This window comes from Pseudophryne corroboree, chromosome 9 (assembly GCF_028390025.1).
Source record: "Pseudophryne corroboree isolate aPseCor3 chromosome 9, aPseCor3.hap2, whole genome shotgun sequence".
NCBI lineage: Eukaryota > Metazoa > Chordata > Amphibia > Anura > Myobatrachidae > Pseudophryne > Pseudophryne corroboree.
The window spans coordinates 1998114-2011016 of record NC_086452.1 but is presented as its reverse complement, the minus strand read 5'-3'; the positions used below and the strand labels follow the sequence as shown (position 1 = coordinate 2011016).

The following is a 12903-nucleotide window of genomic DNA, read 5'->3' as shown; positions in this document are numbered from 1 at the left end:
TAGAGGCCACTCCGTCACCCTTCTACAGGTCATAGAGTGAGGAGGCTACATCCAGACTCTCCACAGTGTAATAGAGGCCACTCCGTCACCCTTCTACAGGTCATAGCGTGAGGAGGCTACATCCAGACTCTCCACAGTGTAATAGAGGCCACTCCGTCACCCTTCTACAGGTCATAGAGTGAGGGGGCTACATCCAGACTCTCCACAGTGTAATAGAGGCCACCACATCACCCTTCTACAGGTCATAGCGTGAGGGGGCTACATCCAGACTCTCCACAGTGTAATAGAGGCCTCTCCGTCACCCTTCTACAGGTCATAGCGTGAGGGGGCTACATCCAGACTCTCCACAGTGTAATAGAGGCCACTCCGTCACCCTTCTACAGGTCATAGCGTGAGGAGGCTACATCCAGACTCTCCACAATGTAATAGAGGCCACCCAGTCACCCTTCTACAGGTCATAGCGTGAGGGGGCTACATCCAGACTCTCCACAATGTAATAGAGGCCACTCCATCACCCTTCTACAGGTCATAGCGTGAGGGTCTACTACATCCATACTCTCCACAATGTAATAGAGGCCACTCCATCACCCTTCTACAGGTCATAGCGTGAGGAGGCTACATCCAGACTCTCCACAATGTAATAGAGGCCACTCCATCACCCTTCTACAGGTCAAGGCGTAAGGGGGCTATATCCAGACTCTCCACAGTGTAATAGAGGCCACTCCATCACCCTTCTACAGGTCATAGCGTGAGGGGGCTACATCCAGACTCTCCACAATGTAATAGAGGCCACTCCATCACCCTTCTACAGGTCATAGCGTGAGGAGGCTACATCCAGACTCTCCACAATGTAATAGAGGCCACTCCGTCACCCTTCTACAGGTCATAGCGTGAGGGGGCTACATCCAGACTCTCCACAAGTCCAACGTAATGCCTAACACATTGCATTCACAAATAGTAAGTTCCAATGTTCTCTTATGTTCCCATCGTGTTGGGTGTGTGACCCGCCGGTCAGGATTTTCAGGGGGTGGGCTGTAGGGGGGAGGTGTTGTGACCGGCGGTCACGGAACTACATCCCTTTCCCATCTGATAAAAGACTGGAGACCAAATTCATAAGAAGAACATCCAGAGCATCAGATAACCAACCTTTTCATCATCATCCTCCTCTTCCTCACTGGATTCTACATCATCCATGTCCTCTTCTAGAGCACTAACACGAGGGTCCAGCTGCTCAGTCTCCTCCAGCACATAACGTTTCTTGCAAGGAAACACACATGATCAGAGACCGTCTGTCCATTTCCCACCTACACACAACGGGCGCCATTTACAAAGCACATAGACTGTGCGCCACAAAACCACTTACCTAACAATGGGACTAATTCACACCTGATCGCAGCAGCAAATTTGTTAGCAGTTGGGCAAAACCATGTGTACTGCAGGTGGGGTAGATGTAACATGTGCACTCCAGGTGGGGCAGATGTAACATGTGCAGAGAGAGTTAGATTTGGGTGGGATGTGTCCAAACTGAAATCTAAATTGCAGTGTAAAAATAAAGCAGCCAGTATTTACTCTGCACAGAAACAATATAACCCACCCAAATCTAACTCTCTCTGCACATGTTACATCTGCCCCACCTGCAGTGCACATGTTACAGCTGCCCCCCCACCCCCCCTGCAGTGCACATATTTTTGCCCATTAGATAATTTTGCTGCTGCGATCAGGTCTATATTTGGCCCAATGACCAGGCAAAGTGATTAAGAGGAGCATCCCGACCCCACCTGTGACAAGGTGTACACATTTACCTGTAACCGTGGTAATATAACGTCACAGATACGTTCGCTATGAAGCAGCTCATCTATGAACTCATCCACATGCATCAGTTCAAAATCTGAGAGAGAAAGTACATTAATTAGAGGAACCATTCGTTAACACAAAGTACAAACATGGGTAGATCAGTGCACAGGCTGAAATCTCTGCCCTGTCAGTCACATCACTGAGTGTCTGTCCTCACGCACAACAGGAACTCCGGTCTGGGGACCCCTGACCCAACGGGATGGGAAACAAACACTCACAACCTCAGGGTTTCTCTCCGTGCACAGGAGCTCAGTTTTTAGTTAACCAGTCCAATGCAGTAGCAGGTAAAAGAGATGACAATGGTTAGAAGCCACATACACCACATTCTCACGACAGGAGAAGGTATCAGCGGCTAATGCCATTACCAACCCAAAGAAGCTAAGTGCGTCAGGGTGGGCGCCTTGTGGAACCCAGTGTACCTCGCAGAAAAAGATTTAACAACGGTAAGTTCTTACCATAAATCTCCTTTTCGGGCCACCCAAGTAGGTCCAACAGACCGAGTAGAATGGGCCTTAATAGTATCAGGAGCTGGACGACCAGCCTGTACATTAGCATGTGCAATCACCATTCTAATCCATCTGGCCAAGGTGTGCTTGTGAGCAGGCCAGCCCCATTTGTGAAAACCAAACACAACAAAGAGAGAATCAGACTTTCGAATAGAAGCAGTTCTCTTCACATAGATACAGAGAGCATGTACCACATCCAAAGACCGCTCTTTGGAAGACAATTCAGGAGAGGCAAAGGCCGGAACCACAATCTCCTGATTAAGGTGGAAAGAAGACACCTTAGGTAGGTACCCAGGACGTGTTCTAAGAACCGCCCAGTCACGATGAAAAATCAGAAAGGGTTACTTACAGGACAAAGCACCCAAATCCGACACCAGTCTGGCAGAGGCAATAGCCAGCAGAAACACCTTAAGAGAAAGCCACTTACGGTCTGCCGATTCGAGAGGCTCAAACGGAGACCCTTGCAACGCCTCCAGAACCACCGACAAGTCCCAAGGAGCCACCAGCGGGACATAAAGGAGGTTGTATCCACAACTCGCCCTGAGTAAATGTATGAACATCAGATAAAGTTGTAATTTTTCTCTGGAACTAAACAGACAAGGCAGAAATATGAACCTTGATGGAGGCCAGACGAAGGCCCAAGCCCAGGCCCTGTTGTAGGAAGGGTAAAAGTTAGGCTGTACTAAACTTGTAAGCGTCATGATTGTTAGATGCACACCAAGCAAAGTAAGCATTCCAGACCCTATAGTAAATCCAAGCAGAAGCCGGTTTCCGGGCCTTCAACATGGTTTGAATGACCGCCTCAGAAAAACCTTTGGCCCTTAAGACGGAGGCTTCAGAAGCCACGCCGTCAAAGCCAACCGGGCTAAATCCCGATATACACAAGGGCCCTGAACGAGGAGATCTGAGCGCTGCGGAAGTAGAAGGGGACGCTCTATCGAGAGACCCTGAAGGTCTGAGAACCAATGCAGTCTGGGCCACGCTGGAGCGATCAGAAGTAGGATTCCTCTTTCTTGCTTGAACTTCCTTATTACTCTGGGCAGGAGTGACACCGGAGGGAACACGTATGGCAGCCGAAAGTTCCATGGAATTGCCAGTGCGTCCACGAACGCTGCTTAGCATCCCTTGTCCTTGCTCCGAAGACCGGCCCTTGTGATTGTGTCGAGATGCCATGAGGTCCACATCTGGAAGGCCCCACTTGTCCACGAGGAGTTGAAACTAGAGATGAGCGGATTCGGTTTTACTCGGTTTTACTCGGTTCTCAAAACCGAATCTTATTGGCTCACGGATGTCACGTGTTTTGGATAGCCAATAAGATTCGGTTTTGAGAACCGAGTAAAACCGAGTAAAACCGAATCCGCTCATCTCTAGTTGAAACACCACTGGATAGAGAGGTTCCATTATCCGGCGTGTACGTCATTACGACTGGGAAAGTCCGCTTCCCAGTTTAGGACCCCCGGAATGAACACTGCCGATATGGCTGGCAGATGGCTTTCCGCCCAGTAAAGAATCCTTGATACTTCCCTCATTGCCATGCGGCTTCGAGTGCCGCCTTGATAATTGATGTACGCCACCGTGGTGGCGTTGTTCGACTGTACTTGAACAGGTCTGTTCTGTATTAAATGCTGGGCCAAGTTCAATGAGTTGAACACCGCCCGCAATTCCAGAATGTTTATCGGGAGGAGAGACTCCTCCTTGGTCCACCAACCCTGAAGGGAGTGTTACTCCAACACCGCGACCCAACGTCTCAGACAGGCATCCGTCGTCAGAAGAACCCAGTTGGAGATCCAGAAGGGACGACTCCTGCTCAATCGTTGGTCCTGAAGCTACCAGCTCAGTGACAGACGGACCTCCGGAGACAAGGAGATCATTTGAGACCTGATCCGGTGAGGCAGGCCGTCCAACTTGGCAAGAATCAGCTTCTGCAAAGGGCAGGAATGGAATTGAGCGTACTCCACCATGTCAAAAGCCGACACCATGAGACCTAGCACTTGCATTGCCGAATGTATCGACACTTGCGGACGAGATAGTAAGCACCGAATCCTGTCCTGAAGCTTCAGGACTTTCTCCTAAGACAAGAACAACCGCTGGTTGCGAGTGTCCAACAATGCCCCCAGGTGCTCCATGCTCTGAGCAGGGACCAGAGAAGATTTCTTCCAGTTGATGAGCCACCCGTGGGCTTGCAGAAACTGGATAGTCATATCCAGATGGTGTAGGATAATTTCTGGGGAATTTGCCAGGAAAAACAAGTCATCCAGGTACGGTAGGATCCTGACCCCTTGACGGCGAAGCACAGCAGTCATTACTGCCATGACCTTTGTGAAGACTCGTGGAGCAGTGGTCAAACCAAAAGGTAACGCCCGAAATTGGTAATGGAGGTTGCCAACCACAAACCTCAGGTACTGCTGATGCGACACTGCAATGGGAATATGCAGTTAAGCATCCTGTATGTCCAGGGAGACCATATAATACCCAGGTTCCAAGGCTAGAACAATAGAGCAAAGAGTTTCCATACGGAACTTGAAGACCCTCACAAATTTGTTCAAGGACTTGAGGTTGAGAATGGGCCGGTAGGACCCATTCGGTTTCGGGACTAAGAACAGCGGTAAATAGTACCCCTTGCCTCTCTGAGCCAGATGCACCTGTACTACCACTCCTGTGTCCAGGAGGGACTGTACCACCGAATGAAGAGTCTTTGCCTTCACCTGATCCGAAGGGGCGTCTGTCAGGCAAAATCGATAAGGGGGGAGATTCTTGAAGGATACGGCGTAACCTCGAGTGACGACTTCCTGTACCCAGGCATCAGACGTGGTATTCAACCATTGCTGGGTATACCCTAGAAGTCGGCCCCCCACCCTGGGATCCCCCAGGGGGAGTCCCGTCCCGTCATGCTTGTCAGTTTTGGAAGCAGGCTGATGGGCGACCCAGGCCCGTTTAGTTTTGGGCTTATTGGGTTTGGTGCGAACCTGTTTCGGGCATGCCTGACCTTTTGCTTTCTTTAAGAAGGGAAAATGAGGGAAAGGAATGTCTTCTGCACCAGAAATTTTTGGTTTTTACGCTAAAATGATCCCCAAATTAAATTGTAGCTTGAAAAATCTGCATTAAATTTGTAGGGGGTGCCGCCATAGACAATAAGAACGAAGAACAACATTGGACAGAAAAGATTGTCTCTTTGTTGGCGCACTTAGAAGAAGAAATATATGTAATTTATTAAAATATAACTTTTATTATTACTCAATAAAATTGCCCAGCAAATGAGAAATATATAAGTGAAAAAAATAGGATTTTGGTGCTTACCAGGTAAATCCTTTTCTTTGAATCCATAGGGGGCACTGGAGTACTCTTGGGATATGGACGGGCTTCCGTAGGAACAGCACTGAATATTTAAATTTAGAACACTCCACCCCTCCATATCCCCGAGTACCTGTCAGTGTTTTTTACTGAGCCGAACAGGAACTATAGAGAGGTTGACAATGGAGTATTACATATAACATAACGGACAATAACGAAGTTGACACATAACGTTACTGACAACTAAACAGTTGACACCCTAACCAGCACTTTTAATTTGAACCAGTCGGTGAAAGTGTGTTACCATAAGATCCTCCGAACTCACCACATCTAGGTAAAACTGCTCTGGGTGGGCGTCCAGTGCCCCCTATGGATTCAAAGAAAAGGATTTACCTGGTAAGTACCAAAATCCTATTTTCTTTATCATCCACTAGGGGTCACTGGAGTACTCTTGGGACGTACCAAAGCTTCCCCCGTGGGCGGGAGAGCTGTTTGGCACTTGTAACACTAGGCGGCCAAAGCTAGATGCTGATGCCGCAAACGTATCAAACTTGTAAAAGCGCACAAACGTGTGCACTGAAGACCATGTAGCCGCACGGCAAAGCTGCGTCGTAGAAGCCCCACGACCAGCTGCCCATGAAGTTCCCACAGAACGTGTGGAATGAGCGGTTACTGACGTAGGCGGTTGTAACCTAGCATGAAGGTAAGCCTGACGTATGGTCAGTTTTATCCATCTGGATAAGGTTTGTTTAGACGCTGGCCAACCTATCTTGGCAGCATCATAGAGAACAAACAACGTATCCGTCTTACGAACTGAAGACGTTCGGGATACATAAACGCGTAATGCGCGTACCACATCCAGAGTTCCAGAATGTGCTGTCAACACAGGAACTACTATTGGTTGATTGATGTGAAAAGATGACACTACCTTTGGTAAGAAAGCGGGATTCGTCCGAAGTTCCGCTCTGTCATCATGAAACACCAAATACGGTGCCTTGCATGACAAGGCACCCAAATCCGAAACACGCCTTGCCGAAGCTAAGGCTAGGAGAAAAATTGTTTTCCAAGTGAGAAACTTTATATCCACTTGCTGTAAGGGTTCAAAATATAAAGACTGTAAGAACTCTAAAACCAGATTCAAGTCCCATGGCGCTGTAGGTGGAATGAATGGAGGCTGTACTCTGAGGACACCTTGGAGAAAAGTGCGTATAGACGGCAATAGAGCCAATCGTCTTTGAAAGTAAATTGACAAAGCAGATACCTGCACCTTTAGTGTAGATAAACGCAGTCCTCCATCTAACCCTGTTTGTAGAAACAACAAAAGGCGGCATAACTTTAAAGATGATGTCGGAAATTTCCGAGCTTCACACCAACCTATATAGGCACGCCATATTCTGTAATAATGAGCTGCCGTAACCGGCTTCCTAGCTCGTAACATGGTTGGTATAACTGAATCTGGAATGCCCTCTCTTCTTAAGAGGGCGGTCTCAACAGCCACCCCGTCAAACGCAGCCGCGCTAAATCGGGGTAAAGGAACGGACCCTGTTGTAACAGGTCTGGACGTAGTGGGAGCGGCCAAGGATCGTCTGCGAGTAGTCCTCGGAGATCCGAGAACCAAGCTCTCCGAGGCCAATGAGGCGCCACTAGTATGACTGTGACAGACTCTCTTTTGATCCGTTTTAGCACCAAAGGGAGCAACGGAAACAGTGGAAACAGATACACAAGACTGTACGGCCACGCGACAGTGAGAGCGTCCACCGCTACTGCCTTTGGATCTCTTGTTCTGGACACATACTGGAACGTTTGGTGATTGTGTCGAGACGCCATCAGGTCCACCTGAGGATAACCCCATCTCTGAACCAACATGTGAAACACTTCTGGATTTAATGCCCATTCGCCTGGATGAAAATCCCGACGACTGAGATAATCCGCTTCCCAGTTGTCCACTCCCGGAATGAACACTGCCGACAATATCACCTGGTGGCATTCCGCCCAATTGAGGATACGAGCTACTTCCCGCATTGCCATGCGGCTTCTCGTTCCTCCTTGTTTGTTGATGTATGCGACCGCCGTCGCATTGTCTGACTGCACTTGGACAGGCTGAGAGCGAAGCATGTGCACTGCTTGTCGTAGCGCATTGTAAATTGCGCAGAGTTCTAGGACATTTATAGACATCAATTTCTCGTGATCCGCCCAGAGACCCTGGAGCTGACAATTTTGAATTACCGCTCCGCAACCTCTGAGACTGGCGTCCGTAGTTAGAATTATCCAATTCCAGCCTCCGAACCGTCTTCCTGCGGTTAAATTGTGTTCCTTGAGCCACCAGAGAAGAGATACTCTTGCCCTTGGCGACAACCTCACCCTGTGGTGAATCTGCAGATGCGAGCCCGACCACTGGGCGAGCACATTCAGTTGAAATGGACGCGAGTGAAATCTTCCGAACTGAAGCGCTTCGAAAGCTGCTACCATTGTGCCTAAGAGGCGAATGCACAAGTGTACCGACACTGTGCGTGGCTTGAGCACTAATTGTACTAGATGGCGTAGAATTTGTACTTTCTGCTGTGGTAGGTAAATTCTTTGATTGACCGTATCGAGAATCATACCTAGGAATTGAAGGCGTTGAGACGGAATGAGATGTGATTTCTTGAAGTTGACAATCCAACCGTGGTGAACCAGTACATTGTACGTTAGCAGCGCATGTTGGAGAAGCATCTGTTGAGACGGAGCTTTGATGAGCAGATCGTCTAAATACGGAACTATTGTCACTCCCAGGGATCTGAGATGAGCTATCAACACAGACATCACTTTGGTGAATACCCGAGGCGCTGATGACAGGCCAAACGGTAGAGCCTGAAACTGGTAATGGTTCTGGCGTATTGCAAACCGTAAGAATTTCTGATGAGGTTGCCAAATTGGAATGTGTAAGTACGCATCCTTGAGGTCTAGCGCAATCATAAATTCCTTTGGCTCTAAACCCGCAATCACCGAACGCAGAGACTCCATCTTGAATCTGTAGTAAGTTACGTACTGATTGAGACCCTTTAAGTTCAATATTGGTCTGACTGAGCCATCCGGCTTCGGTACCACAAACAGACTTGAATAATAACCCTGACCCTGTTGGTGTACAGGGACCGGAATCAAAACTGCCGAATCCAGTAGGGACTGAATGGCAATGTGCAGAACCCTCCTCTTGTCGTCCGACAGAGGCAATCCTGTCTTGAAAAACCGCAGAGGCGGAAGACAGTCGAACTCTATTTTGTAACCTTTTAACACTAAATTGCGGATCCACCCATCCGCGGATGTGTGGAACCACGCCAAATGGAACGTCTGAAGGCGTGCTCCCACAATCGGAGAACCGAGATGGGCTGGTAGCCCGTCATGCCACTGGCTTGTCGGTAACCTTAGCGTCCTGGCGAGTTGTGTTGGTTTGTTGGAAACCACGTCCGCGACCACGTCTAGCAGGCGTGGCTGATCCTCTGCCACGTCCTCGAAAGGGCTAAGGTCTAAAGGATTTGAACGAAGGTCCAGCGTACCTTCTTCTTGATACCGGTGGAGGCAATGGTAAGAAAACAGACTTACCTCCCGTAGCCTCAGCAATCCATGCGTCCAATTCAGGACCAAACAACTTCTTGCCATCGTAAGGCAACGCCTCTATACCTCGTTTGACCTCTGCCTCCGCATGATAAGCACGCAGCCAGAGTGCTCTTCGTGCCGTAACTAGCGACGATGAAATACGAGAAGTGAGAAGTGAGCTGACAGACGTCAGTAGACGCTGTACAGAGATACTCTACAGCCTCAATCATTTGATTTACAAGAATTATCAGGTTTTCGTCATGTAAAGCAGATTTGAGTTCTGTAAGCCATATTATGAGTGCCTTAGTGACCCAAATGCCAACCAATCCAGGTCTTAGCATCACACCTGCTGCTACATACATGGATTTTAGCATAGTTTCTATCTTGCGATCTGAAGGGTCTTTAAGCGTAGTAGCTGCTGGCACTGGTATGGTTAATTTCTTGGTAAGCTTTGACACTGAAGAATCAACTATTGGTGGATTCTCCCATGTACATGTACATGTTACCGAGTACTAACATCTGATTAAGAGATTCCGACACAGGAAAACTTATTGGAGTTTTTTGTCGTTTAGTAAATACGACCTGATCATTTGTGAGAGGCTCCTCAGTTTCAGTAAACTTCAGAGACTGACGTGCCGCTCTGATGAGATCATCAATGCCGGAACTGTTAATATCCTCGCCATCTGACTCCACTTCGCCCTCCTCACCCTCATCTTGTTCCGTGAGGTCTGGCATGGAATCGTCAGAATGCAACATAGCAGACACTGGAAAATCATAAGACATATGAAATTTATCCCGTTTACCCAAAATGGATTTGGACCTTACGCAAGGCTGAGACGCCTCCGGTAGTTCTGGCGGTCTCACCCTAGACTCAGATCTTGCCGTTTCCCGCTCCTGACGAGCGGCGGTCAATTCTGATTGTAACCTATCCAGTACATTTACTAACATACCCCACGGAGGGTCCGGTGAGGAAATTGGTTGTAAAACAGGAGCAGAAATGGTATTCTGAACCAAATTCACAAAACATACTGTACATGTGGTAGATCCATCCGGTAATACACTGTTACAGACTTTGCAATTATGCTTTTTAGTTTTTGCTGGTGCCTTACTCATTATGGCGACAGACAATACAATACACAAAAACCAGACACTTGCACGACTCAGTAAAATAGCAGTAAGGTGTCTCTGTATATAAATCTGGCCAAGTGCAGTACACGTGGCCAGTACTACTAAATGTGATCCCAAATTCCCTCTAACACCCCTGCGCCTCCGGTGGAGTAGAGATGTAGTACTGGAACGTTCTGGAATCACAGCAGGAAGACACAGGAAGCATGGTTAAAAATGGCTGCCATGCTATGCTTAATAATTCCTGCAAATATCCCTGCAGCCTAGCATCTGGTGCTGCAGAATTTCTTATGCCGCTTATTGCCCCCTTATTTATTTATTGCCCCCCCCCCTTGTGTAATGGCTGCATGCTCTTTCCGATTCAGAGCAGCGGCAGCGCAGCGTGTGGGGCCCCAGCGGGTATCGCCGAGCGCGGTGTCTGAGCCCGGGTGAGCAGCGCGTCAACCAGCGGTGGGACCCGGAGCAGTAGCGGCGGCCGGCTCCGTGAGCGAGAGAGCTGTGGCGGCCGGCGCCCTCTGAGCGGCAGATCAGCGGCGGCCGGAGGCGTGCGGAAGAACTGCTGTGGCCGTCGCCATGTGGGGAGGGCGGCTGAGTGGGGAGAGCAGCAGCGGGACGGGCGGCTAAGTGGAGCGAGCAGCGGCGCTAAGAATGTCCCCACACCTTTATCCTGCAGCTTGTGAGGAGGCTCAGACGGGGCTTCTGAACAAGCGCCGGCCAGCCTGTGCAGGAGGCTGTGTGTGGCTGTGAGGGAGCTCTTTCAGAGAGGCCCGACACGCCCCTGCTGCTATCAGCAGCTGCACTATCCCTGACCCTGCCTTTTGGAAGGGGGAAAGGGATGTGTAAAATAGAAAAAAAAAAAATCGAATAAAAATAAAAATTCTTCAAAGTAATCGTGACCTGAGTCACAGAGCTGTTGCTACGTCGAGCACAGAAAAAACACTGACAGGTACTCGGGGATATGGAGGGGTGGAGTGTTCTAAATTTAAATATTCAGTGCTGTTCCTACGGAAGCCCGTCCATATCCCAAGAGTACTCCAGTGACCCCTAGTGGATGCTTTAACGAGGCAAAAGCATCTGCGAAACGTTAAAGCATCTGCGAAACGTGCACGTCAGCGTTTCCGAGCGGTGCTGACAAGCCCGCTCTTACTGATCACTGTGCCCGATATGATTAAATATTAGAAATGTGTATATAAAATATTGGATTACTGTTATGTAGGAACTATGTACTAGCCAAAAGTGTCAGTCAATAAGTCATATATGAACTGCCGGAGAGGTTAAGAAAGGACTTTCATATAAACAGCAGCCGACTTAGTTAAGTACAAAAAACATGAAGCACCGGCCGCTGTTCTAGTACAAGTACAGGGAATAGGGAGCCCTGAACGGCATGCAAATCAGAATTTGAACAGTTAGCAGTAAAGCAGCTACCAGCAGGCTAGGTTAGCAATTGAAACTATAACACACTAAATATGATGTCTCATAATATGATACAGTAACAATCTTTTCAATAAATTGTCGTTTGCGCACACGGACATTACGGCTCAATGCCAATGTCCATGTTGCAATAATCGCAATATTGTGAAACACTGTAAACTGTCCCACAACAACATTAGTACTGTGAGACACATTAGAAGTTAATTGGCTCATATATTGATATTTACATAAAGGACTTATGGTGACGTGCACCTGTACCGTTTATGTAATAACGATACTATTTTCAAAAGACCAAAACTTAAATGAGCAATGATATAGAATGTTTGTTTCCCTAACGTCTAGCTGACATGTTTACTGCAGTGTCTAAATTTACAAGAATATAACAATATAAGCTATTTATTTGGTACAACAGTCTAAGTAGGTAAGATACCTCATTATCATTTATACTATTTAGTCAAACATACTGTGACCTGACCCAATCTGGGGTGATATTTTTCATTATTAAACATAGTTAAATACTTGGTGGAATATAGTAAATAAACCACCGGGTGGGCTATTAACTGTAAAGCTTGTCTTTAAAAGGGGAGCAAAAGTGCGGCAAGCAGCCGTGGACATCTGTAACAACAGTCTTTGGATTTAATGATTCCCATGCGATACTAAATTGAATGGAAAGGACTAATCTGTATAAAAGACTGGACCCAAATTACAAATGAAAGCTGAACAAGTTATTATTCAGAGGTCATTGTCAACGGAGTCGCGTCGCATGCTATGCCTAGACCCGTAAATTACACATGACCTTGTTACACATAGAATAATTATCAGCATACATATTAGGGTCACATGTTAACAGAGTCCTCCCGAGTAACCATTTAATATATGGGTGTTTATATGAAGACATAACTCTCCCCGTGGTGGAGCTGTTTCACAGTTCTTGTTTCGTAATATTATGAGTCTTCCTTTTTTATGATACTTGAAATATGTAAAAAGGACCAATTGTGTTCCACCAATATTAGGGCTCATTACCTACCACTTCAGTACCTATATTACATACGGATACATATTCTCGTGATTATATTTGCTGCTGCTTATTCCGCATGCAATACCTAAGTTAATAATAATCCGC

At 47.6% G+C, this 12903-nt stretch overlaps 1 protein-coding gene across 1 annotated transcript in view; it reads right to left on the bottom strand.

Moving 5' to 3' along the window:
• Positions 1–12903, bottom strand: part of PRPF38A (pre-mRNA processing factor 38A) — a 68533-nt gene that overhangs the window by 36353 nt on the left and 19277 nt on the right. Inside the window, exons 4-5 of the mRNA XM_063938887.1 lie at positions 1803–1888; positions 1147–1257 (exon numbers count right to left, since the gene is read on the bottom strand). Coding sequence (XP_063794957.1) covers positions 1147–1257; positions 1803–1888 — 197 coding nt within the window. The remainder of the gene's footprint in view (positions 1–1146; positions 1258–1802; positions 1889–12903) is intronic.